Source organism: Pleurodeles waltl, chromosome 1_2, assembly GCF_031143425.1.
Source record: "Pleurodeles waltl isolate 20211129_DDA chromosome 1_2, aPleWal1.hap1.20221129, whole genome shotgun sequence".
Taxonomy (NCBI): domain Eukaryota; kingdom Metazoa; phylum Chordata; class Amphibia; order Caudata; family Salamandridae; genus Pleurodeles; species Pleurodeles waltl.
The window spans coordinates 1,350,368,284-1,350,392,964 of NC_090437.1; the positions used below are offsets into that span (position 1 = coordinate 1,350,368,284).

Genomic DNA, 24,681 nt, shown 5'->3' on the forward strand with positions numbered 1-24,681 from the left:
CACAAATCTGGCTCAAGGACAGGAACCTTAACGGCTTCAAATCCCAACTTCCACCGAATGCCAAGTTACTTATATTCACCCTGGACACCAGCCACACCCTCAAGGAACACAGAGTCACCAAAGAAAATAGATCAAGAGCCATAAAGCCCTCACTCCAGAATAGTGGGACCTACTGATACCAGTAAAATACTGCCAGCCCAGGATAGGCCAATCCGTTCAGGTTCTACAGAAGAGAGGTGGACCACGATCAATACTATGAGCAGAGGAGTGATGTGGACTTCAACATCACTCCTTCGCACAGGATATGGGGGGGGTTCTTGTGCGGCTTTCAGCACCAATTGGAGTGAAACATGACCATTCTTCACCTGAATTCCAATGGATATTGATTGATGGATGTCAGTGGAAGGTTGGACATCCCTTGACATTCTTGGAGTGAACAACAGGTCGGTTTGAGACTTCCTACCTACGGAGCAGTTCTAGTGGGACTACAAGTGGTGTTGTTTTGGCGAATTATGATTGGAAACGTGAATATTGAAACTGGATGTGCCCTGAAGAAGTCAATTTTTATGGACGAAACACGTTGGCGGTTTTCGTTGTAAACATGTGACGTTTCTAAAAGAATATAAACAAAAGAAAGTAAAAAACTGAACAGAGTTTGGGATCTGATTGTGAGTCCTTTGTTCATATAATATGGACTGTGGTGCACCCCTAGCCTGGATAACTGGAGGGCCTTGTTCTAAGGGTTGCATCTGGGCAGCAGGTGCTTCTAGCGAGTGTAGGAAAGTACCATCTTGCCTGGCATGTTACCCCCATATTTCACTGTATATATGTTGTTTTAGTCTATGTGTCACTGGGACCCTGCCAGGCAGGGCCCCAGTGCTCATAAGTATATGCCCTGTATGAGTTCCCTGTGTGATGCCTATCTGTCTCACTGAGACTCTGCTAACCAGAACCTCAGTGGTTATGCTCTCTCTGCTTTCCAAATTTGTCACTAACAGGCTAGTGACTAAAGTTACCAATTCACATTGGCATACTGGTACACCCATATAATTCCCTAGTATATGGTACTGAGGTACCCAGGGTATTGGGGTTCCAGGAGATCCCTATGGGCTGCAGCATTTCTTTCGCCAACCATAGGGAGCTCTGACAATTCTTACACAGGCCTGCCACTGCAGCCTGCGTGAAATAACGTCCAAATTATTTCACAGCCATTTACCACTGTACTTAAGTAACTTATAAGTCACCTATATGTCTAACCTTCACCTGGTGAAGGTTGGGTGCAAAGTTACTTAGTGTGTGGGCACCCTGGCACTAGCCAAGGTGCCCCCACATCGTTCAGGGCAAATTCCCCGGACTTTGTGAGTGCGGGGACACCATTACACGCGTGCACTGTACATAGGTCACTCCAAACATGGCCATGTAACATGATCCCCCGGGTCTCTAGCACAGAATACAGGTACTGCCAAACTGCCTTTCTGGGGTCTCCACTGCAGCTTATGCTGCTGCCAACCCCTCAGACAGGTTTCTGCCCTCCTGGGGTCCAGGCAGCTCTGGCCCAAGAAGGCAGAACAAAGGATTTCCTCTGAGAGAGGGTGTAACACCCTCTCCCTTTGGAAATAGGTGTGAAGGCTGGGGAGGAGTAGCCTCCCCCAGCCTCTGGAAATGCTTTGATGGGCACAGATGGTGCCCATCTCTGCATAAGCCAGTCTACGCCGGTTTAGGGATCCCCCAGCCCTGCTCTGGCGCGAAACTGGACAAAGGAAAGGGGAGTGACCACTCCCCTGACCTGCACCTCTCAGGGGAGGTGCCCAGAGCTCCTCCAGTGTGTCCCAGACCTCTGCCATCTTGGAAACAGAGGTGTCTGTGGCACACTGGACTGCTCTGAGTGGCCAGTGCCAGCAGGTGACGTCAGAGGCTCCTTCTGATAGGCTCTTACCTCTCTTGGTAGCCAATCCTCCTTTCTAGGTAGCCAAACCTCCTTTTCTGGCTATTTAGGGTCTCTGCTTTGGGGAATTCTTCAGATAACGAATGCAAGAGCTCATCAGAGTTCCTCTGCATCTCCCTCTTCACCTTCTGCCAAAGGATCGACCGCTGACTGCTCAGGACGCCTGCAAAACCGCAACAAAGTAGCAAGACGACTACTAGCAACCTTGTATCGCTTCATCCTGCCAGCTTTCTCGACTGTTTCCAGGTGGTGCATGCTCTGGGATAGCCTGCCTCCTCTCTGCACCAGGAGCTCTGAAGAAATCTCCTGTGGGTCAACGGAATCCTCCCCCTGCAACCGCAGGCACCAAAAGACTGCATCACCTGTCCTCTGGGTCCCCTCTCAGCACAACGAGCGTGGTCCCTGGAACTCAGCAACTCTGTCCAAGTGACTCCCACAGTCCAGTGACTCTTCAGTGCAAGTTTGGTGTAGGTAAGTCCTTGCCTCTCCACGCTAGACTGCATTGCTGAGTACCGCATGATTTGCAGCTGCTCCGGCTCCTGCGCACTCTTCCAGGATTTCCTTCGTGCACAGCCAAGCCTGGGTCCCGACACTCCAACATGAAGTGCACAACCTTCTGAGTTGTCCTTTGGCGTCGTGGGACTCCCTTTTGTGACTTTGCGTGGACTCCGGTTCACTCTTCTTCCAAGTGCCTGTTTAGGTACTTCTGCGGGTGCTGCCTGCTTTTGTGAGGGCTCCCTGAGTTGCTGGGCGCCCCCTCTGTCTCTTCCTCCAAGTGGCGACATCCTGGTCCCTCCTGGGCCACAGCAACACCCAAAAACCTCTACCGCGACCCTTGCAGCTAGCAATGCTTGTTTGATGTCTTTCTGTGTGGGAATACCTCTGAAAGCTTCATCGCGACGTGGGACATCTGTCTTCCAAAGGAGAAGTCCCTAGCCCTCTTCTTTCTTGCAGAACTCCAAGCTTCTTCCAACAGGTGGCAGCTTCCTTGCACCCTCAGCTGGCATTTCCTGGCCTCCTGCCCACTCTTTACACTTTCGCGACTATTGGACATGGTCCCCTTGTCTTACAGGTACTCAGGTCCGGAAATCCACTGTTGTTGCATTGCTGGTGTTGGTTCTTCCTGCAGAATCCCCCTATCACGACTTCTGTGCTCTCTGGGGGTAGTAGGTGCACTTTACACCTACCTTTCAGGGTCTTGGGTGGGCTATTTTTCTAACCCTCACTGTTTCCTTACAGTCCCAGCGACCCTCTACAAGCTCACATAGGTTTGGGGTCCACTCCTGGTTCGCATTCCACTTTTGGAGTATATGGTTTGTGTTGCCCCTATACCTATGCGCTCCTATTGCAATCTACTGTAATTTTACACTGCTTGCATTACTTTTCTTGCTATTACTTACCTAAGTTTGGTTTGTGTACATATATCTTGTGTATATAACTTATCCTCATACTGAGGGTATTCACTGAGATACTTTTGGCATATTGTCATAAAACTAAAGTACCTTTATTTTTAGTATATCTGTGTATTGCGTTTTCTTGTGATATTGTGCATATGACACCAGTGGTATAGTAGGAGCTTTACATGTCTCCTAGTTCAGCCTAAGCTGCTCTGCTATAGCTACCTTCTATCAGCCTAAGCTGCTAGAAACACCTCTTCTACACTAATAAGGGTTAACTGGACCTGGTACAGAGTGTAAGTACCCCTTGGTACCCACTACAAGCCAGGCCAGCCTCCTACAGTGAGTGCACAGACAGGAGTGGACTCTGGCTGTGGTACCTGTTTAGGAAGACAGGACAGGTGCGGGGACCCTTGGACCCAAGCCTTGGGTGAAGTGAATACAAGAGGTGAGTGGGGGGGGGGGGGGGGGGTGAAGTGAATACAAGAGGTGATGGGGGGGTGAAGTGAGTACAAGAGGTGAGTGGCGGGGGTGAAGTGAATACAAGAGGTGAGTGGGGGGGTGAAGTGAATACAAGAGGTGAGTGGGGGGGGTGAAGTGAATACAAGAGGTGAGTGGGGGGGTGAAGTGAGTACAAGAGGTGAGTGGGGGGGGTGAAGTGAATACAAGAGGTGAGGGGGGGTGAAGTGAATACAAGAGGTGAGTGGGGGTTGAAGTGAATACAAGAGGTGAGTGGGGGTGTGAAGTGAATAAAAGAGGTGAGTGGGGGGGGTGAAGTGAATACAAGAGGTGAGTGGGGGGTGAAGTGAATACAAGAGGTGAGTGGGGGGTGAAGTGAATACAAGAGGTGAGTGGGGGGGTGAAGTGAATACAAGAGGTGAGTGGGGGGTGAAGTGAATACAAGAGGTGGGGGGTGAAGTGAATACAAGAGGTGAGTGGGGGGGTTGAAGTGAATACAAGAGGTGAGTGGGGGGTGAAGTGAATACAAGAGGTGAGTGGGGGGGTGAAGTGAATACAAGAGGTGAGTGGGGGGGTGAAGTGAATACAAGAGGTGAGTGGGGGGGTGAAGTGAATACAAGAGGTGAGTGGGGGGGTGAAGTGAATACAAGAGGTGAGTGGGGGGTGAAGTGAATACAAGAGGTGATTGGGGGGTGAAGTGAATACAAGAGGTGAGTGGGGGGTGAAGTGAATACAAGAGGTGAGTGGGGGGGTGAATTGAATACAAGAGGTGAGTGGGGGGTGAAGTGAATACAAGAGGTGAGTGGGGGGGTGAAGTGAATACAAGAGGTGAGTGGGGGGGTGAAGTGAATACAAGAGGTGAGTGGGGGGGTGAAGTGAATACAAGAGGTGAGTGGGGGGGGTGAAGTGAATACAAGAGGTGAGTGGGGGGGTGAAGTGAGTACAAGAGGTGAGTGGGGGGGGTGAAGTGAATACAAGAGGTGAGGGGGGGTGAAGTGAATACAAGAGGTGAGTGGGGGTTGAAGTGAATACAAGAGGTGAGTGGGGGTGTGAAGTGAATAAAAGAGGTGAGTGGGGGGGGTGAAGTGAATACAAGAGGTGAGTGGGGGGTGAAGTGAATACAAGAGGTGAGTGGGGGGGGGGGGGGTGAAGTGAATACAAGAGGTGATGGGGGGGTGAAGTGAGTACAAGAGGTGAGTGGCGGGGGTGAAGTGAATACAAGAGGTGAGTGGGGGGGTGAAGTGAATACAAGAGGTGAGTGGGGGGGGTGAAGTGAATACAAGAGGTGAGTGGGGGGGTGAAGTGAGTACAAGAGGTGAGTGGGGGGGGTGAAGTGAATACAAGAGGTGAGGGGGGGTGAAGTGAATACAAGAGGTGAGTGGGGGTTGAAGTGAATACAAGAGGTGAGTGGGGGTGTGAAGTGAATAAAAGAGGTGAGTGGGGGGGGTGAAGTGAATACAAGAGGTGAGTGGGGGGTGAAGTGAATACAAGAGGTGAGTGGGGGGTGAAGTGAATACAAGAGGTGAGTGGGGGGGTGAAGTGAATACAAGAGGTGAGTGGGGGGTGAAGTGAATACAAGAGGTGGGGGGTGAAGTGAATACAAGAGGTGAGTGGGGGGGTTGAAGTGAATACAAGAGGTGAGTGGGGGGTGAAGTGAATACAAGAGGTGAGTGGGGGGGTGAAGTGAATACAAGAGGTGAGTGGGGGGGTGAAGTGAATACAAGAGGTGAGTGGGGGGGTGAAGTGAATACAAGAGGTGAGTGGGGGGGTGAAGTGAATACAAGAGGTGAGTGGGGGGTGAAGTGAATACAAGAGGTGATTGGGGGGTGAAGTGAATACAAGAGGTGAGTGGGGGGTGAAGTGAATACAAGAGGTGAGTGGGGGGGTGAATTGAATACAAGAGGTGAGTGGGGGGTGAAGTGAATACAAGAGGTGAGTGGGGGGGTGAAGTGAATACAAGAGGTGAGTGGGGGGGTGAAGTGAATACAAGAGGTGAGTGGGGGGGTGAAGTGAATACAAGAGGTGAGTGGGGGGGTGAAGTGAATACAAGAGGTGAGTGGGGGGTGAAGTGAATACAAGAGGTGAGTGGGGGGTGAAGTGAATACAAGAGGTGAGTGGGGGGGTGAAGTGAATACAAGAGGTGAGTGGGGGGGTGAAGTGAATACAAGAGGTGAGTGGGGGGGTGAAGTGAATACTAGAGGTGAGTGGGGGGGTGAAGTGAATACAAGAGGTGGGGGGTGAAGTGAATACAAGAGGTGAGTGGGGGGGTTGAAGTGAATACAAGAGGTGAGGGGGGGTGAAGTGAGTACAAGAGGTGAGTGGGGGGGGTGAAGTGAATACAAGAGGTGAGTGGGGTGAAGTGAGTACAAGAGGTGAGTGGGGTGAAGTGAGTACAAGAGGTGAGTGGGGGGGTGAAGTGAGTACAAGAGGTGAGTGGGGGGTGAAGTGAATACAAGAGGTGAGTGGGGGGTGAAGTGAATACAAGAGGTGAGTGGGGGGTTGAAGTGAATACAAGAGGTGAGTGGGGGGTGAAGTGAATACAAGAGGTGAGTGGGGGGTGAAGTGGTGAGGGGGGTGAAGTGAATACAAGAGGTGAGTGAGGGTGTGAAGTGAATACAAGAGGTGAGTGGGGGGGTGAAGTGAGTACAAGAGGTGAGTGGGGGGTGAAGTCAATACAAGAGGTGAGTGGGGGGTGAATTGGTGAGGGGGGTGAAGTGAATACAAGAGGTGAGTGGGGGGGTGAAGTGAATACAAGAGGTGAGTGGGGGGGGTGAAGTGAGTACAAGAGGTGAGTGGGGGGTGAAGTGAATACAAGAGGTGAGTGGGGGGGTGAAGTGAATACAAGAGGTGAGTGGGGGGGTGAAGTGAGTACAAGAGGTGAGTGGGGGGGTTGAAGTAAATACAAGAGGTGAGGGGGGGTGAAGTGAGTACAAGAGGTGAATGGGGGGGTGAAGTGAATACAAGAGGTGAGTGGGGTGAAGTGAGTACAAGAGGTGAGTGGGGTGAAGTGAGTACAAGAGGTGAGTGGGGGGGTGAAGTGAATACAAGAGGTGAGTGGGGGACGAAGTGAATACAAGAGGTGAGTGGGGGGTGAAGTGGTGAGGGGGGTGAAGTGAATACAAGAGGTGAGTGGGGGGGTGAAGTGAATACAAGAGGTGAGTGGGGGGGTGAAGTGAGTACAAGAGGTGAGTGGGGGGTGAAGTGAATACAAGAGGTGAGTGGGGGGGGTGAAGTGAATACAAGAGGTGAGTGGGGGGGTGAAGTGAGTACAAGAGGTGAGTGGGGGGGTGAAGTGAGTACAAGAGGTGAGTGGGGGGTGAAGTGAATACAAGAGGTGAGTGGGGGGTGAAGTGAATACTAGAGGTGAGTGGGGGGTGAAGTGAATACAAGAGGTGAGGGGGGTGAAGTGAATACAAGAGGTGAGGGGGGGTGAAATGAATACAAGAGGTGAGTGGGGGGTGAAGTGAATACAAGAGGTGAGTGGGGGGTGAAGTGAATACAAGAGGTGAGTGGGGGGGTGAAGTGAATACAAGAGGTGAGTGGGGGGTGAAGTGAATACAAGAGGTGAGCGGGGGGTGAAGTGAATACAAGAGGTGAGGGGGGGTGAAGTGAATACAAGAGGTGAGCGGGGGGTGAAGTGAATACAAGAGGTGAGTGGGGGGTGAAGTGAATACAAGAGGTGAGTGGGGGGTGAAGTGAATACAAGAGGTGAGTGGGGGGTGAAGTGAATACAAGAGGTGAGTGGGGGGTGAAGTGAATACAAGCGGTGAGTGGGGGGTGAAGTGAATACAAGAGGTGAGTTGGGGGTGAAGTGAATACTAGAGGTGAGTGGGGGGTGAAGTGAATACTAGAGGTGAGTGGGGGGGTGAAGTGAATACAAGAGGTGAGTGGGGGGGTGAAGTGAATACAAGAGGTGAGTGGGGGGTGAAGTGAATACAAGAGGTGAGGGGGGGTGAAGTGAATACAAGAGGTGAGTGGGGGGGTGAAGTGAATACAAGAGGTGAGGGGGGGTGAAGTGAATACAAGAGGTGAGTGGGGGGGTGAAGTGAATACAAGAGGTGGGGGGGGTGAAGTGAATACAAGAGGTGAGTGGGGGGGTGAAGTGAATACAAGAGGTGAGTGGGGGGGTGAAGTGAGTACAAGAGGTGAGTGGGGGGTGAAGTGAATACAAGAGGTGAGTGGGGGGTGAAGTGGTGAGGGGGGTGAAGTGAATACAAGAGGTGAGTGGGGGGGTGAAGTGAATACAAGAGGTGAGTGGGGGGGGTGAAGTGAGTACAAGAGGTGAGTGGGGGGTGAAGTGAATACAAGAGGTGAGTGGGGGGGTGAAGTGAATACAAGAGGTGAGTGGGGGGGTGAAGTGAGTACAAGAGGTGAGTGGGGGGGTTGAAGTAAATACAAGAGGTGAGGGGGTGAAGTGAGTACAAGAGGTGAGTGGGGGGGGTGAAGTGAATACAAGAGGTGAGTGGGGTGAAGTGAATACAAGAGGTGAGTGGGGGGGTGAAGTGAATACAAGAGGTGAGTGGGGGGGTGAAGTGAGTACAAGAGGTGAGTGGGGGGTGAAGTGAATACAAGAGGTGAGTGGGGGGTGAAGTGGTGAGGGGGGTGAAGTGAATACAAGAGGTGAGTGGGGGGGTGAAGTGAATACAAGAGGTGAGTGGGGGGGTGAAGTGAGTACAAGAGGTGAGTGGGGGGGTTGAAGTAAATACAAGAGGTGAGGGGGGTGAAGTGAGTACAAGAGGTGAGTGGGGGGGGTGAAGTGAATACAAGAGGTGAGTGGGGTGAAGTGAGTACAAGAGGTGAGTGGGGTGAAGTGAGTACAAGAGGTGAGTGGGGGGGTGAAGTGAATACAAGAGGTGAGGGGGGGTGAAGTGAATACAAGAGGTGAGTGGGGGGGTGAAGTGAATACAAGAGGTGAGTGGGGGGTGAAGTGAATACAAGAGGTGAGTGGGGGGGTGAAGTGAATACAAGAGGTGAGTGGGGGGTGAAGTGAATACAAGAGGTGAGCGGGGGGGTGAAGTGAATACAAGAGGTGAGGGGGGGTGAAGTGAATACAAGAGGTGAGCGGGGGGGTGAAGTGAATACAAGAGGTGAGCGGGGGGGTGAAGTGAATACAAGAGGTGAGTGGGGGGTGAAGTGAATACAAGAGGTGAGTGGGGGGTGAAGTGAATACAAGCGGTGAGTGGGGGGTGAAGTGAATACAAGAGGTGAGTTGGCGGTGAAGTGAATACTAGAGGTGAGTGGCGGGTGAAGTGAATACTAGAGGTGAGTGGGGGGGTGAAGTGAATACAAGAGGTGAGTGGGGGGGTGAAGTGAATACAAGAGGTGAGTGGGGGGTGAAGTGAATACAAGAGGTGAGGGGGGGGTGAAGTGAATACAAGAGGTGAGTGGGGGGGTGAAGTGAATACAAGAGGTGAGGGGGGGTGAAGTGAATACAAGAGGTGAGTGGGGGGGTGAAGTGAATACAAGAGGTGAGGGGGGGTGAAGTGAATACAAGAGGTGAGGGGGGGTGAAGTGAATACAAGAGGTGGGGGGGTGAAGTGAATACAAGAGGTGAGTGGGGGGGTGAAGTGAATACAAGAGGTGAGTGGGGGGGTGAAGTGAGTACAAGAGGTGAGTGGGGGGTGAAGTGAATACAAGAGGTGAGTGGGGGGTGAAGTGGTGAGGGGGGTGAAGTGAATACAAGAGGTGAGTGGGGGGGTGAAGTGAATACAAGAGGTGAGTGGGGGGGGTGAAGTGAGTACAAGAGGTGAGTGGGGGGTGAAGTGAATACAAGAGGTGAGTGGGGGGGTGAAGTGAATACAAGAGGTGAGTGGGGGGGTGAAGTGAGTACAAGAGGTGAGTGGGGGGGTTGAAGTAAATACAAGAGGTGAGGGGGGTGAAGTGAGTACAAGAGGTGAGGGGGGGGTGAAGTGAATACAAGAGGTGAGTGGGGTGAAGTGAGTACAAGAGGTGAGTGGGGTGAAGTGAGTACAAGAGGTGAGTGGGGGGGTGAAGTGAATACAAGAGGTGAGGGGGGGTGAAGTGAATACAAGAGGTGAGGGGGGGTGAAGTGAATACAAGAGGTGGGGGGGTGCAGCTTCACCACAAAGAGCAAACGCACAGAGAAAGGCTGTGACCAAGACACACGAAGGAGCCTCTGCTACGTGGGGTGTGCGCTGTGGGTTCACTCCTGTGTGTCCTGAGGTAGTGACGCAGGAACAAACTAGAGGGAGTCTGGTGAATGATCTCCAGAAACATGGAACAAAAGTTACCGAACCACAGCACTGACCCGGGCTCAACCTGAGCAGAGTCACAACACTGACCCGTGTGCAACCACAGCAGAACCACAGCACTGACCCGGGCTCAACCTGAGCAGAATCACAGCACTGACCCGTGTGCAACCACAGCAGAACCACAGCACTGACCTGTGCACAACCTGAGCAGAACCACAGCACTGACCTGTGCACAACCAGAGAACCACACCCCTGACTCGTGTGCAACCACAGCAGACCCACAGCACTGACCCGGGCTCAACCTGAACAGAGACACGGCACTGACCTGTGCACACCTGGAGCAGAACCACAGCACTGACCTGCGCGCGCACTGCGTCAAGTGTTTTTTTCAGATATGATTTTATGATGTCAGTGCTCTTCCTCGTATTTGATTACCCCAAGGTAGCCCGGGTGACCTGCAGCAGTGGGGGCGGGAGGGCAGTGTTCGGCGGCCATTGGGGGCAGAATGAAGCGCTCTTGAGGATGTGCACAGTCGCCAGAGGGTGTCTGGATGAATAGGTGAATGGACAGGTGAGAGACTGAAGGGAACCTAAGAATGAGCGCCTGTCATCAGCGTAGGAGAAAAAGTCACACTAGAGTATGGAAGCCGAGGTGCTCACAGACTGAGCCTGGCGAGACTGAGTGTGAGGCTCCAGGCACTCCACATCAGGCAGATTACACCTCAGTCTGGTGGAGGGAGAGAGACCACCTAAGCACTCACTCTGGTGGAGGGAGAGAGACCACCTGAGTACTCAGTCTGGTGGAGGGATAGAGACCTCCTGACTACTCAGTTTGGTGGATGAAGATACTGACTGAATACTCAGTCTGGTGGAAGAAGAGAGACAACCTGAGCAGTCAGTCTGGTGAAGAAAGAGAGACTGCCTGAGCATTCAGTCTGATAGAAGAAGAGACAGGCCTCAGTACTCAGTCTGGTGGAGGGAGAGAGACCGCCTGGGTACTCAGTCTGGTGGAGGAAGATAGACCACCTGAGTACTCAGTCTGGTGGAGGGAGAGACCGCCTGAATATTCACTCTACTGGAGGGAGACTGCCTGAGTACTCAGTCTGGTGGAGGCAAAGAGATGCCAGAGTACTCAGTCTGGTGGAGGAAGAGACCACCTGAATATTCAGTCTGATGATGGGAGAGAGACCGCCCGAGTACTCAGTCTGGTGGAGGGAGAGAAACAGCCTGAGTACTCAGTCTGGTGGAAGGAGAGAGATGCCCGAGTGCTCAGTCTGGTGGAGGGAGAGAGACAGCCTGAGTAGTCAGTCTGGTGGAGGAAGATAAACCTCCTGAGTACTCAGTCTGGTGGAAGGAGAGAGATGCCCGAGTACTCAGTCTGGTGGAGGCAAAGAGATGCCTGAGTTCTCAGTCTGGTGGAGGGGGAGACTGCCTGAATACTCTGGTGGAGTAAGAGAGACCACCAGAGTACTCAGTCTGGTGGAGGGAGAAAAAAAACCTGAGTACTAACTCTGGTGGAGGGAGAGAGACCACCTGAGTACTAACTCTGGTGAAGGAAGAGAGACCACCTGAGTACTCAGTCTGGTGGAGGGAGAGAGATGCCTGAGTTCTCATTCTGGTGGAGAGAGAGAAACTGCCTGAGTACTAAGTCTGGAGGAGGGAAGAGATGCCTGAATACTAAGTCTGGTGGAGGGAGAGAGATGCCTGAGTACTCAGTCTGGTGGAGGCAGAGAGATGCCTGAGTACTAAGCCTGGAGGAGGGAGGGAGATGCCTGAGTACTAAGCCTGGAGGAGGGAGGGAGATGCCTGAGTACTAAGTCTGGAGGAGGGAGAGAGATGCCTGAGTACTAAGTCTGGTGGAGGGAGAGAGATGCCTGAGTTCTCAGTCTGGAGGAGGCAGAGAGATGCCTGAGTACTAAGTCTGGAGGAGGGGGAGAGATGCCGGAGTACTAAGCCTGGAGGAGGGAGAGAGATGCCTGAGTAGTAAGGGGGTGATTCTAACTTCGGCGGGCGGCGGAGGCCGCCCGCCAAAGTTCCCCCACCAAAATACCGCTCCGCGGTCGAAAGACCGCTGAGGGTATTTTGGGATTTGCCCTGGGCTGGCGGGCGGCCGCCAAAAGGCCGCCCGCCAGCCCAGGGCAAATCAACCTTCCCACGAGGACGCCGGCTCAGAATTGAGCCGGCTTAGTGGGAAGGTGCGACGGGTGCAGTGGCACCCGTCGCGTATTTCAGTGTCTGCAAAGCAGACACTGAAATACTTTGTGGGGCCCTCTTACGGGCGCCCCTGCAGTGCCCATGCCATTGGCATGGGCACAGCAGGAGCACCCAGGGGCCCCGCGGCACCCCCTACCGCCATCCTGTTCCTGCGGTAGGGGGTGTCAGAATCCCCATGGCGGCGGAGCACGCTCTGCCGCCATGGAGGATTCTGCAGGGCAGCGGGAAACCGGCGGGAGACCGCCGGTTTCCCGCATCTGACCGCGGCCGAACCGCCGCAGTCAGAATGCCCTGCGGGGCACCGCCGGTCTGTCGGCGGTGCTCCCGCCGACCCTGGCCCCGGCGGTCTCAGACCGCCGGGGTCAGAATGACCCCCTAAGTCTGGAGGAGGGAGAGAGATGCCGGAGTACTCAGTCTGGTGGAGGGAGAGACCGCCTGAATATTCACTCTACTGGAGGGAGAGAGACTGCCTGAGTACTCAGTCTGGTGGAGGCAGAGAGATGCCAGAGTACTCAGTCTGGTGGAAGGAGAGAGATGCTGTAGGAGGCTGGACTGGCTTGTAGTGAGTACCAAGGGGTACTTGCACCTTGCACCAGGCCCAGTTATCCCTTATTAGTGTATAGGGTGTCTAGCAGCTTAGGCTGATAGATAATGGTAGCTTAGCAGAGCAGCTTAGGCTGAACTAGGAGACGTGTGAAGCTACTACAGTACCACTTAGTGTCATATGCACAATATCATAAGAAAACACAATACACAGTTATACTAAAAATAAAGGTACTTTATTTTTATGACAATATGCCAAAGTATCTTAGAGTGTACCCTCAGTGAGAGGATAGGAAATATACACAAGATATATATACACAATAGCAAAAATATGCAGTATAGTCTTAGAAAACAGTGCAAACAATGTATAGTTACAATAGGATGCAATCGGGAAACATAGGGATAGGGGCAACACAAACCATATACTCCAAAAGTGGAATGCGAACCACAAATGGACCCCAAACCTATGTGACCTTGTAGAGGGTCGCTGGGACTATTAGAAAATAGTGAGAGTTAGAAAAATAACCCTCCCCAAGACCCTGAAAAGTGAGTGCAAAGTGCACCAAAGTTCCCCTAAGGATAAAGAAGTCGTGATAGAGGAATAATGCAGGAAAGACACAAACCAACAATGCAACAACGCTGGATTTCCAATCTGGGGTACCTGTGGAACAAGGGGACCAAGTCCAAAAGTCACAAGCAAGTCGGAGATGGGCAGATGCCCAGGAAATGCCAGCTGTGGGTGCAAAGAAGCTTCTACTGGACAGAAGAAGCTGCGGTTTCTGCAGGAACGCAAAGGGCTAGAGACTTCCCCTTTGGAGGACGAATCCCTCTCGCCTTGTAGAGTCGTGCAGAAGTGTTTTCCCGCCGAAAGAACGCCAACAAGCCTTGCTAGCTGCAAATCATGCGGTTAGCGTTTTTGGACGCTGCTGCGGCCCAGGAGGGACCGGGAGGTCGCAAATTGGACCAGGAGGAAGAGGGGACGTCGAGCAAGACAAGGAGCCCTCTTAGCAGCAGGTAGCACCCGGAGAAGTGCCAGAAACAGGCACTACGAGGATGCATGAAACGGTGCTCACCCGAAGTTACACAAAGGAGTCCCACGTCGCCGGAGAACAACTTAGGAGGCCGTGCAATGCAGGTTAGGGTGCCATGGACCCAGGCTGCACTGTGCACAAAGGATTTCCGCCGGAAGTGCACGGAGGCCGGAGTAGCTGCAAAAGTCCCGTGGGTCGACGGAATCTTCCCCCTGCAACCGCAGGCACCAAAAAGCTGCATCACCGGTCCCTTGGGTCTCCTCTCAGCACGACGAGCGAGGTCCCTCGAATCCAGCGACTCTGTCCAAGTGACCCCCACAGTCCAGTGACTCTTCAGCCCAAGTTTGGTGGAGGTAAGTCCTTGCCTCACCTCGCTGGGCTGCATTGCTGGGAACCGCAACTTTGCAGCTACTCCGGCCCCTGTGCACTTCCGGCGGAAATCCTTCGTGCACAGCCAAGCCTGGGTCCACGGCACTCTAACCTGCATTGCACGACTTTCTAAGTTGGTCTCCGGCGACGTGGGACTCCTTTGTGCAACTTCGGCGAGCACCGTTTCACGCATCCTCGTAGTGCCTGTTTCTGGCACTTCTCCGGGTGCTACCTGCTTCAGTGAGGGCTCTTTGTCTTGCACGACGTCCCCTCTCTCTGCAGGTCCAATTTGCGACCTCCTGGTCCCTCCTGGGCCCCAGCAGCGTCCAAAAACGCCAAACGCACGATTTGCGTGTAGCAAGGCTTGTTGGCGTCCTTCCGGCGGGAAAACCCTTCTGCACGACTCTCCAAGGCGAGAGGGATCCGTCCACCAAAGGGGAAGTCTCTAGCCCTTTTCGTTCCTGCAGAAACCTCAGCTTCTTCTGTCCAGTCGAAGCTTCTTTGCACCCGCAGCTGGCATTTCCTGGGCATCTGCCCATCTCCGACTTGCTTGTGACTTTTGGACTTGGTCCCCTTGTTCCACAGGTACCCTAGATTGGAAATCCACAGTTGTTGCATTGCTGGTTTGTGTCTTTCCTGCATTATTCCTCTAACACGACTACTTTGTCCTTAGGGGAACTTTAGTGCACTTTGCACTCACTTTTCAGGGTCTTGGGGAGGGTTATTTTTCTAACTCTCACTATTTTCTAATAGTCCCAGCGACCCTCTACAAGGTCACATAGGTTTGGGGTCCATTCGTGGTTCGCATTCCACTTTTGGAGTATATGGTTTGTGTTGCCCCTATCCCTATGTTTCCCCATTGCATCCTATTGTAACTATACATTGTTTGCACTGTTTTCTAAGACTATACTGCATATTTTTGCTATTGTGTATATATATCTTGTGTATATTTCCTATCCTCTCACTGAGGGTACACTCTAAGATACTTTGGCATATTGTCATAAAAATAAAGTACCTTTATTTTTAGTATAACTGTGTATTGTGTTTTCTTATGATACTGTGCATATGACACTAAGTGGTACTGTAGTAGCTTCACACGTCTCCTAGTTCAGCCTAAGCTGCTCTGCTAAGCTACCATTATCTATCAGCCTAAGCTGCTAGACACCCTATACACTAATAAGGGATAACTGGGCCTGGTGCAAGGTGCAAGTACCCCTTGGTACTCACTACAAGCCAGTCCAGCCTCCTACACTACCCCCACAGCATGCACCACCAGGAAAACAGTCGAGAAGGCGGCAGGATCAGCGTTACAGAGTTGCAGTAGTCGTCTTTGCTACTATGTTGCAGTTTTGCAGGCTTCCAGCGCGGTCAGCAGTCGATTCCTTGGTAGAAGGTGAAGAGAGAGATGCAGAGGAACTCGGCTGAGCTCTTGCATTCGTTATCTAAAGTTTCCCCAGAGACAGAGACCCTAAATAGCCAGAAAAGAGGGTTTGGCTACTTAGGAGAGAGGATAGGCTACTAACACCTGAAGGAGCCTATCAGAAGGAGTCTCTGACGTCACCTGGTGGCACTGGCCACTCAGAGCAGTCCAGTGTGCCAGCAGCACCTCTGTTTCCAAGATGGCAGAGGTCTGGAGCACACTGGAGGAGCTCTGGACACCTCCCAGGGGTGGTGCAGGTCAGGGGAGTGGTCACTCCCCTTTCCTTTGTCCAGTTTCGCGCCAGAGCAGGGGCTAAGGGGTCCCTGAACCGGTGTAGACTGGCTTATGCATAATTGGGCACATCTGTGCCCAAGAAAGCATTTCCAGAGGCTGGGGGAGGCTACTCCTCCCCTGCCTTCACACCATTTTCCAAAGGGAGAGGGTGTAACACCCTCTCTCAGAGAAAGTCCTTTGTTCTGCCATCCTGGGACAAGCCTGGCTTGACCCCAGGGGGCAGAAACCTGTCTGAGGGGTTGGCAGCAGCAGCAGCTGCAGTGAAACTCCAGGAAAGGCAGTTTGGCAGTACCAGGGTCTGTGCTACAGACCACTGGGATCATGGAATTGTGCCAACAATGCCAGGATGGCATAGAGGGGGCAATTCCATGATCTTAGACATGTTACATGGCCATATTCGGAGTTACCATTGTGAAGCTACATATAGGTAGTGACCTATATGTAGTGCACGCGTGTAATGGTGTCCCCGCACTCACAAAGTCAGGGAAATTGGCCCTGAACAATGTGGGGGCACCTTGGCTAGTGCCAGGGTGCCCTCACACTAAGTAACTTTGCACCTAACCTTTACCAGGTAAAGGTTAGACATATAGGTGACTTATAAGTTACTTAAGTGCAGTGTAAAATGGGTGTGAAATAACGTGGACGTTATTTCACTCAGGCTGCAGTGGCAGGCCTTTGTAAGAATTGTCAGAGCTCCCTATGGGTGGCAAAATAAATGCTGCAGCCCATAGGGATCTCCTGGAACCCCAATACCCTGGGTACCTCTGTACCATATACTAGGGAATTATAAGGGTGTTCCAGTAAGCCAATGTAAATTGGTAAAAATGGTCACTAGCCTGTTAGTGACAATTTGGAAAGAAATGAGAGAGCATAACCACTGAGGTTCTGATTAGCAGATTCTCAGTGAGACAGTTAGGCACCACACAGGGAACACATACATATAGGCCACAAACTTATGAGCACTGGGGTCCTGACTAGCAGGGTCCCAGTGACACATAACAAACATACTGAAAACATAGGGTTTTCACTATGAGCACTGGGCCCTGGCTGGCAGGATCCCAGTGGGACAGTGAAAACACCCTGACATACACTCACAAACAGGCCTAAAGTGGGGGTAACAAGGCTAGAAAGAGGCTACTTTCTCTGGTGATGGGAGAGAGACCGCCCGAGTACTCAGTCTGGTGGAGGGAGAGAGACAGCCTGAGTAGTCAGTCTGGTGGAGGAAGATAGACCTCCTGAGTACTCAATCTGGTGGAAGGAGAGAGAGATACCCGAGTAGTCAGTCTGGTGGAGGAAGGGAGACAGTCTGAGTAGTCAGTCTGGTGGAGGCAAAGAGATGCCTGAGTTCTCAGTCTGGTGGAGGGGGAGACTGCCTGAATACTCTGGTGGAGTAAGAGTGACCACCAGAGTACTCAGTTTAGTGGAGGAAGAGAGACCACCTGAGTACGCAGTCTGGTGGAGGGAGAAAAAACACCTGAGTACTAACTCTGGTGGAGGGAGAGAGACCACCTGAGTACTAACTCTGGTGAAGGAAGAGAGACCACCTGAGTACTCAGTCTGGTGGAGGCAGAGAGATCAGTCTGGTGGAGGGAGAGAGATGCCTGAGTTCTCATTCTGGTGGAGGGAGAGAGACCACCTGAGTACTCAATCTGGGGGAGGCAGAGAGATGCCTGAGTACTCCGTCTGGGGGGGGGGCAGAGAGATGCCTGAGTACTAAGCCTGGAGGAGGGAGAGAGATGCCTGAGTACTAAGCCTGGAGGGGGGACAGAGATGTCTGAGTACTAAGTCTGGTGGAGGGAGAGAGATGCCTGAGTTCTCAGTCTAGTGGAGGGAGAGAGATGCCTGAGTTCTCAGTCTGGTGGAGGCAGAGAGATCAGTCTGGTGGAGGGAGAGAGATGCCTGAGTTCTCACTCTGGTGGAGGGAGAGAAACTGCCTGAGTAATCAGTCTGGTGGAGGGAGAGAGATGCCGGAGTACTCAGTCTTGTGGAGGCAGAGAGATGCCCGAGTACTAAGCCTGGAGGAGGGAGAGAGATGCCTGAGTACTAAGCCTGGAGGAGGGAGAGAGATGCTTGAGTACTAAGTCTGGTGGAGTGAGAGATGCCTGAGTTCTCAGTCTGGTGGAGGGAGATGGATGCCTGAGTACTAAGTCTGGAGGAGGGAGAGAGATGCCTGATTACTAAGCGTGGAGGAGGGAGAGAGATGCCTGATTACTAAGTCTGGAGGAGGGAGAGAGATGCCTGAGTACTCAGTCTGGTGGAGGCAGAGAGCTCAGTCTGGTGGAGGGAGAGAGATGCCTGAGTTCTCAGTCTGGTGGAGAGAGAGACCGCCTGAGTACTAAGTCTGGAGGAGGGAGAGAGATGCCGGAGTACTCAGACTGGTGGAGGAAGAGAGACCGCCTGAGTACTAACTCTGATAAAGGAAGAGAGACTGCCTGAGTACTATTTCTGGTGAATGCAGACAGATGCCTGAGTACTCAGTCTGGTGGAGGGAGAGAGATGCCTGAGTACTAAGTCTGGAGGAGGGAGAGTGATGCCTGAGTACTCAGATTGGTGGAGGGAGAGAGACCGCCTCAGTACTCAGTCTGGTGGAGGCAGAGGGATGCCTGAGTACTCAGTCTGGAGGAGGGAGAGAGGTCTCTGAGTACTAAGTCTAGTGGAGGCAGAGGGGTGCCTGAGTACTCAGTCTGGAGGAGGGAGAGAGGTGTCTGAGTACTAAGTCTAGTGGAGGCAGAGGGAGAGGGATGCCTGAGTACTCAGACTGGTGGAGGAAGAGAGACCATCTGAGCATTCAGTCTGGTGGAGAGAGAGACCGCCTGAGTACTCAGTCTGGAGGAGGGAGAGAGATGCCTGAGTACTCCGTCTGGAGGAGGGAGAGAGATGCCTGAGTACAATGTGCTCTTTCTATCTATACCATGTCTGGGTCCCCACACTATGTTAGTGGGGAGTCCAGAATAATAACCCCTCCCACCATTCAGTGTCTTTCTAATCTCCCTCATGGCTGGAGCTCTTGTTTTAGTTTGGGAGTTTTGCTTTATGGGCCTTGTTTGCGATATCATTGTAATAGTCCTGCTAGCTTTGAAAACGTGTAATGCACTACGCCCTCTAGGGGCTACATATATGGTCACATTGCAGTCCTTTCTCCCATTTGTTTTTTCATCTGGTTACGCTCTCGAAGGGCAGACTGCATGCTTACATGACCATTTTCTTCCAAATGCTATTTTTATTGTGCTGCCCTCTAGGGGCTGTTCTGAGCATTGCAGTTAACACGCTGCAATAGTCGCAGCACAAAAACTCACCCCATAATGCTTTGCAGGGTATTGCTTTTACAAAACAGTTGTGCTCATAACTCAGCCTGTGATGGTCCCAGGATAACGGCACCACCTTCAAAACGCTCTGTCTACTCATCTCTGAGTCCCCACACAAGGTTAGTGGGGACCCCAAGATAATAACCACCCCCTCACCATTTAGTGTTGTTTACACTTTCTCATGCTGGAACTTCTGCTTTACAGCTGGGAGAGGTTTTGTTTTAAAGGCCTTGTTTGTAATATTATTGCATAATGCATCTCTAGGGACTAAGTATATGGTTACACTGCATTGCGTCCTCCTGGTTTACCCTCCAGGGGCTAACAATATGGCTACATGACTATGTTTCTTACAAATGATATTTTTGTTATGGTGCCCTCTACGGGCTGTTTTGAGCATTACAGTCTAATGGCAAACGTTTATTTCTGAAAAGTTTATATGATAATTGTATATGTTTTAATAATCTCTCGTTATTGCAGTTATGATTCAGGCCAACATAACATTCTTATTACACTCTGTTTGAACCCTTTTGATATGTTCGGGTGACCCTTCTAGTTTATTCCTCCTCTGTGGCTATCTTGTGTCTTTTTGGGGGAGCTGAGTTACCCCGCCAGCAGCTCTGATGGGGTGGGGGCGGTGAAAGTGGGTCTATTGGAATGAGCATGGCAGATTTAAATTAGGATGCTAAATGGCAACGTTTTAATTTTTGGCCTCAGAAAGAAGAAGAAGGTAAACTGAAGTGCTTTAATTATATGAAGGGCCCCAGGGACTATATGGCAGGAAAAGACCAAATTATGAGCCAGGGTTGACCAATTTATATTGCAAAAAGAGTCCAGTTATGAATCCACAATGCCAATAGCTCTAACCCAAGCAAATGTGAGACACATTGCATTGCAAATGTTTGTTTGTTTCAAGCTCTTGCACTTCTTGTGTTAAACCAACTCTCAACAATCCTAAACAATGAATGCCCACTCGGCCCCCTTCATGTTGCATCCGGACACTTCACTGCGCTTGAACTGTTGCTTCTGGTAGCTACTTTGACAGCCTCTTCCCATCTCTGGCCCTCACCTCACACTAACAATTGGTGCTTAATTTGTACAGGGGTGATGCCCATTGGAAACCCTACCACTGCCCAATATTCAGTCCATTCAGTAGTCAGTTATACATGCACAGTAATGCCGAAGAGCATCCAACTTCTAGGCACAAAATAAGCGCTACAGCTGTGATGGAAAGCTGTACTTGGACCGGGCGCACCTACCTGGGCGCTGCCCAAGAGATCAAGCGCCTCGTGACCCCACAAAACACTCCCTCCTTACCGATGGCCCACTCCTGGTCCTTCTTTGGTCCGGCTCGACACGGGTCTTTATAACAGCTGAAGACCTCATGCTTCTGCTCCAGGTGGTCATCTGTGGAGATGGAGGAGAGGAGCATCAACTGAGGAGGGAAGATGGGAGAATGAGGGAAGGAAGACCATTGGAGGGAAGGAGGGACAGAGGAGGGAAGATGGGAGAGTGAGGGAAGGAGGGACAGAGGAGGGAGGGGCACAGGAGGGGAGGTGGGAGAGTGAGGGAGGAGACACATGTAAGGAAGAAAGGAGGGACAGAGGAGGGAAGATGGGAGAGTTAGTGAAGGAGGAATAGAGGAGGGAAGATGGGAGAGTGAAGGAAGTAGGCACAGAGGAGGGAGGGGCACAAGAGGGGAGGTGGGAGAGTGAGGGAAGGAAGACCATTGGAGGGAAGGAGGGAAGGAGGGACAGAGGAGGGAAGATGGGAGAGTGAGGGAAGGAGGGACAGAGGAGGGAGGGGCACAGGAGGGGAGGTGGGAGATTGAGGGAAGAGACACATGTAAGGAGGAAAGGAGGGACAGAGGAGGGAAGATGAGAGAGTGAGGGAAGGAGGGACAGAAGAGGAAAGATGGGAGAGTGAGGGAAGGGGGAACATAGGAGGGAAGATGGGACAGTGAGGGAAGGAGGGACCGAGGAGGGAAGATGGGAGAGTGAGGGAAGGGGGAACATAGGAGGGAAGATGGGAGAGTGAGGGGAGGAGGGACAGAGGAGGAAAGATAGGAGAGTGAGGGAAGGGGGAACATAGGAGGGAAGATGGGAGAGTGAGGGGAGGAGGGACAGAGGAGAGAAGATGGGAGAGTGAGGGGAGGAGGGACAGAGGAGAGGAGATGGGAGAGTGAGGGCAGGAGGGAGAGAACAGGGAAGATGGGAGAGTGAGGGAAGGAGGAACAGAGGAGGGAAGATGAAGAGTGAGGGAAGGAGGAACAGAGGACGGAAAATGGGAGAGTGAGGGAAGGAGGGGCAGAGGACGGAAGATGGGAGAGTGAGAGACGGGGGGACAGAAGAGGAAAGATGGTAGAGTGAGGGAAGGAGGAACAGAGGAGGGAAGATGGGACAGTGAGGGGAGGAGGGACAGAGGAGGGAAGATGGGAGAGTGAGGGCAGGAGGGACAGAACAGGGAAGATGGGAGAGTGAGGGCAGGAGGAACAGAGGAGGGAAGATGGGAGAGTGAGGGCAGGAGGAACAGAGGAGGGAAGATGGAAGAGTGAGGGAAGGAGGAACAGAGGAAGGAAGATGGGAGAGTGAGGGGAAGAGACACAGTGGAGGGAGGAAGGGACAGAGGAGGAAAGATGGGAGAGTTAGGGAAGGAGGAACAGAGAAGGGAAGATGGGAGAATGAGGGAAGGAGGGAGAGAGGCCAAAAGATGGGAGAGTGAGGGAAAGAGGAATGGAGGCGGGAAGATGGGAGAGTGTCGGAAGGAGGGACAGAGGCGGGAAGATGGGAGAGTGAGGAAGGAGGGACAGAGGAGGGTAGATGGGAGAGTGAGGGAAGGAGGAACAGAGGAGGGAAGATGGGAGGCTTAGGGAAGGAGGAACAGAGGATGGGAGAGTGTGGGCAGGAGGGACTGAGGAGGGAAGATGGAAGTAAGGACAGAGAAAGGAAGATGGGAGAGTGAGGGAAGGAGGGACAGAGGAGGGAAGATGGGAGAGTGGGGGAAGGAGGGACAGAGGCAGGAAGATGGGAGAGTGAGGGAAAGAGGAACGGAGGCGGGAAGATGGGAGAGTGTCAGAAGGAGGGACAGAGGCGGGAAAATGGGAGAGTGAGGAAGGAGGGACAGAGGAGGGTAGATGGAAGAGTGAGGGAAGGAGGAACAGAGGAGGGAAGATGGGAGAGTGAGGGGAGGGGACACAGTGCAGGGAGGAAGGGACAGAGCAGGAAAGATGGGAGAGTTCGGGAAGGAGGAACAGAGAAGGGAAGCTGGGAGAATGAGGGAAGGAGGGAAGGAGGGACCGAGGCGAGAAGATGGGAGAGTGAGGGAAAGAGGATCAGAGGCGGGAAGATGGGAGAGTGTCGGAAGGAGGGACAGAGGCGGGAAGATGGGAGAGTGAGGAAGGAGGGACAGAGGAGGGTAGATGGGAGAGTGAGGGAAGGAGGAACAGAGGAGGGAAGATGGGAGACTTAGGGAAGGAGGAACAGAGGAGGGTAGATGGGAGAGTGAGGAAAGGAGGGACAGAGGCGGTAAGATGGGAGGGTGAGGGAAGGAGGAATAGAGCAGGGAAGATCGGAGAGTGAGGGAAGGAGGAACAGAGGAGGGAAGATGGGAGAGTGTGGGCAGGAGGGACTGAGGAGGGAAGATGGGAGAGTGAGAAAGGAGGGACAGAGGTGGGAAGATGGGAGAGTGAGGAAGGAGGGACAGAGGAGGGTAGATAGGAGAGTGAGGGAAGAAGGGACAGAGAAGGGGAAATGGAACAGTGAGGGAAGGAGGGACAAAGGAGGGAAGATGGGAGAGAGAGGGAAGGAGGAAAGATGGGAGAGTGAGGAAAGAAGAGATAGAGGAGGGAAGATTGGAGAGTGAGGGAAGAAGGGACAGAGGAGGGAGGGGCACAGGAGGGGAGGTGGGGGAGTGAGGGAAGAGACACATGTAAGGAGGAAAGGAGGGGCAGAGGACGGAAGATGGGAGAGTGAGGGAAGGAGGGACAGAAGAGGAAAGATGGGAGAGTGAGGGAAGGAGGAACAGAGGAGGGAAGATGGGACAGTGAGGGGAGGAGGGAAGATGGGAGAGTGAGGGCAGGAGGGACAGAACAGGGAAGATGGGAGAGTGAGGGAAGGAGGAACAGAGGAGGGAAGATGGGAGAGTGTGGGCAGGAGGGACTGAGGAGGGAAGATGGAAGGAAGGACAGAGGAAGGAAGATGGGAGAGTGAGGGAAGGAGGGACAGAGGAGGGAAGATGGGAGAGTGTGGGCAGGAGGGACAGAGGAGGGAAGATGGGGAGTAAGGGAAGAAGGGACAGAGAAGGGGAGATGGAACAGTGAGGGAAGGAGGGACAGAGGAGGGAAGATGGGAGAGTGTGGGCAGGAGGGACAGAGGAGGGAAGATGGGGGAGTGAGGGAAGAAGGGACAGAGAAGGGGAGATGGAACAGTGAGGGAAGGAGGGACAGAGGATGGAAGATGGGAGAGAGAGGGAAGATGGGAGAGTGAGAAAAGGAGAGATAGAGGAGGGAAGATTGGAGAGTGAGGGAAGAAGGGACAGAGGAGGGAAGATTGGAGGGAAGATGGGAGAGTGAGGGAAGGAGGGACAGAGAGGGAGAGTCAGGCAGGAGCATTAAGTGATGAGGAGGGTGGGGGGGCTAGGAGCCCTTTTAGTGCCGGTCACAGTGATCAGGGTCTTTGGTTTTTACACATAAACTGGATGATGTGAACATTACAACAGTGGGTTATAGAGATGTATTGTTTCAAGTGCATAACGTACAGTTAGCGCAAGCTCACAGCTTCGGATCCATCAGCCGGGAGGGAACTTGTGGGGATTACTCTGGGGATGGGTTTTGGGGGGCTGGTGGTCCAGGGACGAGGCTTTGGGGGACAATAAAGTGGACGTCTGGCCACTTTTACATTCTGGAACAAGGGTGTACCGCTCACAAGGAGGGAGGGCACACCACAGAAATTGAAAGATTCCTCACGTGGCACAGGGTGTGGGGGGTATGTGGGGTGAAGAGTGGTGGTACCTGGAGGACGGCAGATGCTCGGACATGCTGAGGAGTGTGCTGGAGCTACAGGCAGACAGCCAATCACAAGCCAGGCCCTGGTGGCGCCGGACACAGAGATTGTTCACAATGTGTTTAGACATCCTACTCTGCTGTGGTGCTAGGTTAGTGTCTGTGGTGTGGTGAGGAGAGGGGAAGGTTGTACCACATCCTGGTAGCTCATCGTGTGATAATGTCTAGGGTGTGGTAAGAGAGTGTCAGGGAGGCTGTACCACATTCTGGTAGCTTGGAGTGTGATGGTGTCAGAGGAGGCATCTTTTTGCATGATTACCCCCCCACCACCACCTTTTGCCTGTTGTGGATGTGTTCTAGAAGTTGGCAGTGCTCAGGGCCCCTGCTAACCAGGTTCCCTGGGCCAGAGCTCTTTCCCAAAATCTGTTATGATGCTGGGCACAATTGGCTACACTCTTAAATATGACTATAGGTTCCTAGTAAATGGGTACCCCAGC

General features: G+C 52.5%; 1 protein-coding gene across 1 annotated transcript in view; it reads right to left on the minus strand.

Moving 5' to 3' along the window:
- Window positions 1-24,681, minus strand: part of LOC138252759 (sphingomyelin phosphodiesterase 5-like) — a 192,215-nt gene that overhangs the window by 18,051 nt on the left and 149,483 nt on the right. Inside the window, exon 5 of the mRNA XM_069205765.1 lies at window positions 20,503-20,592. Within this exon, the coding sequence (XP_069061866.1) occupies window positions 20,503-20,592 (90 nt within the window). The remainder of the gene's footprint in view (window positions 1-20,502; window positions 20,593-24,681) is intronic.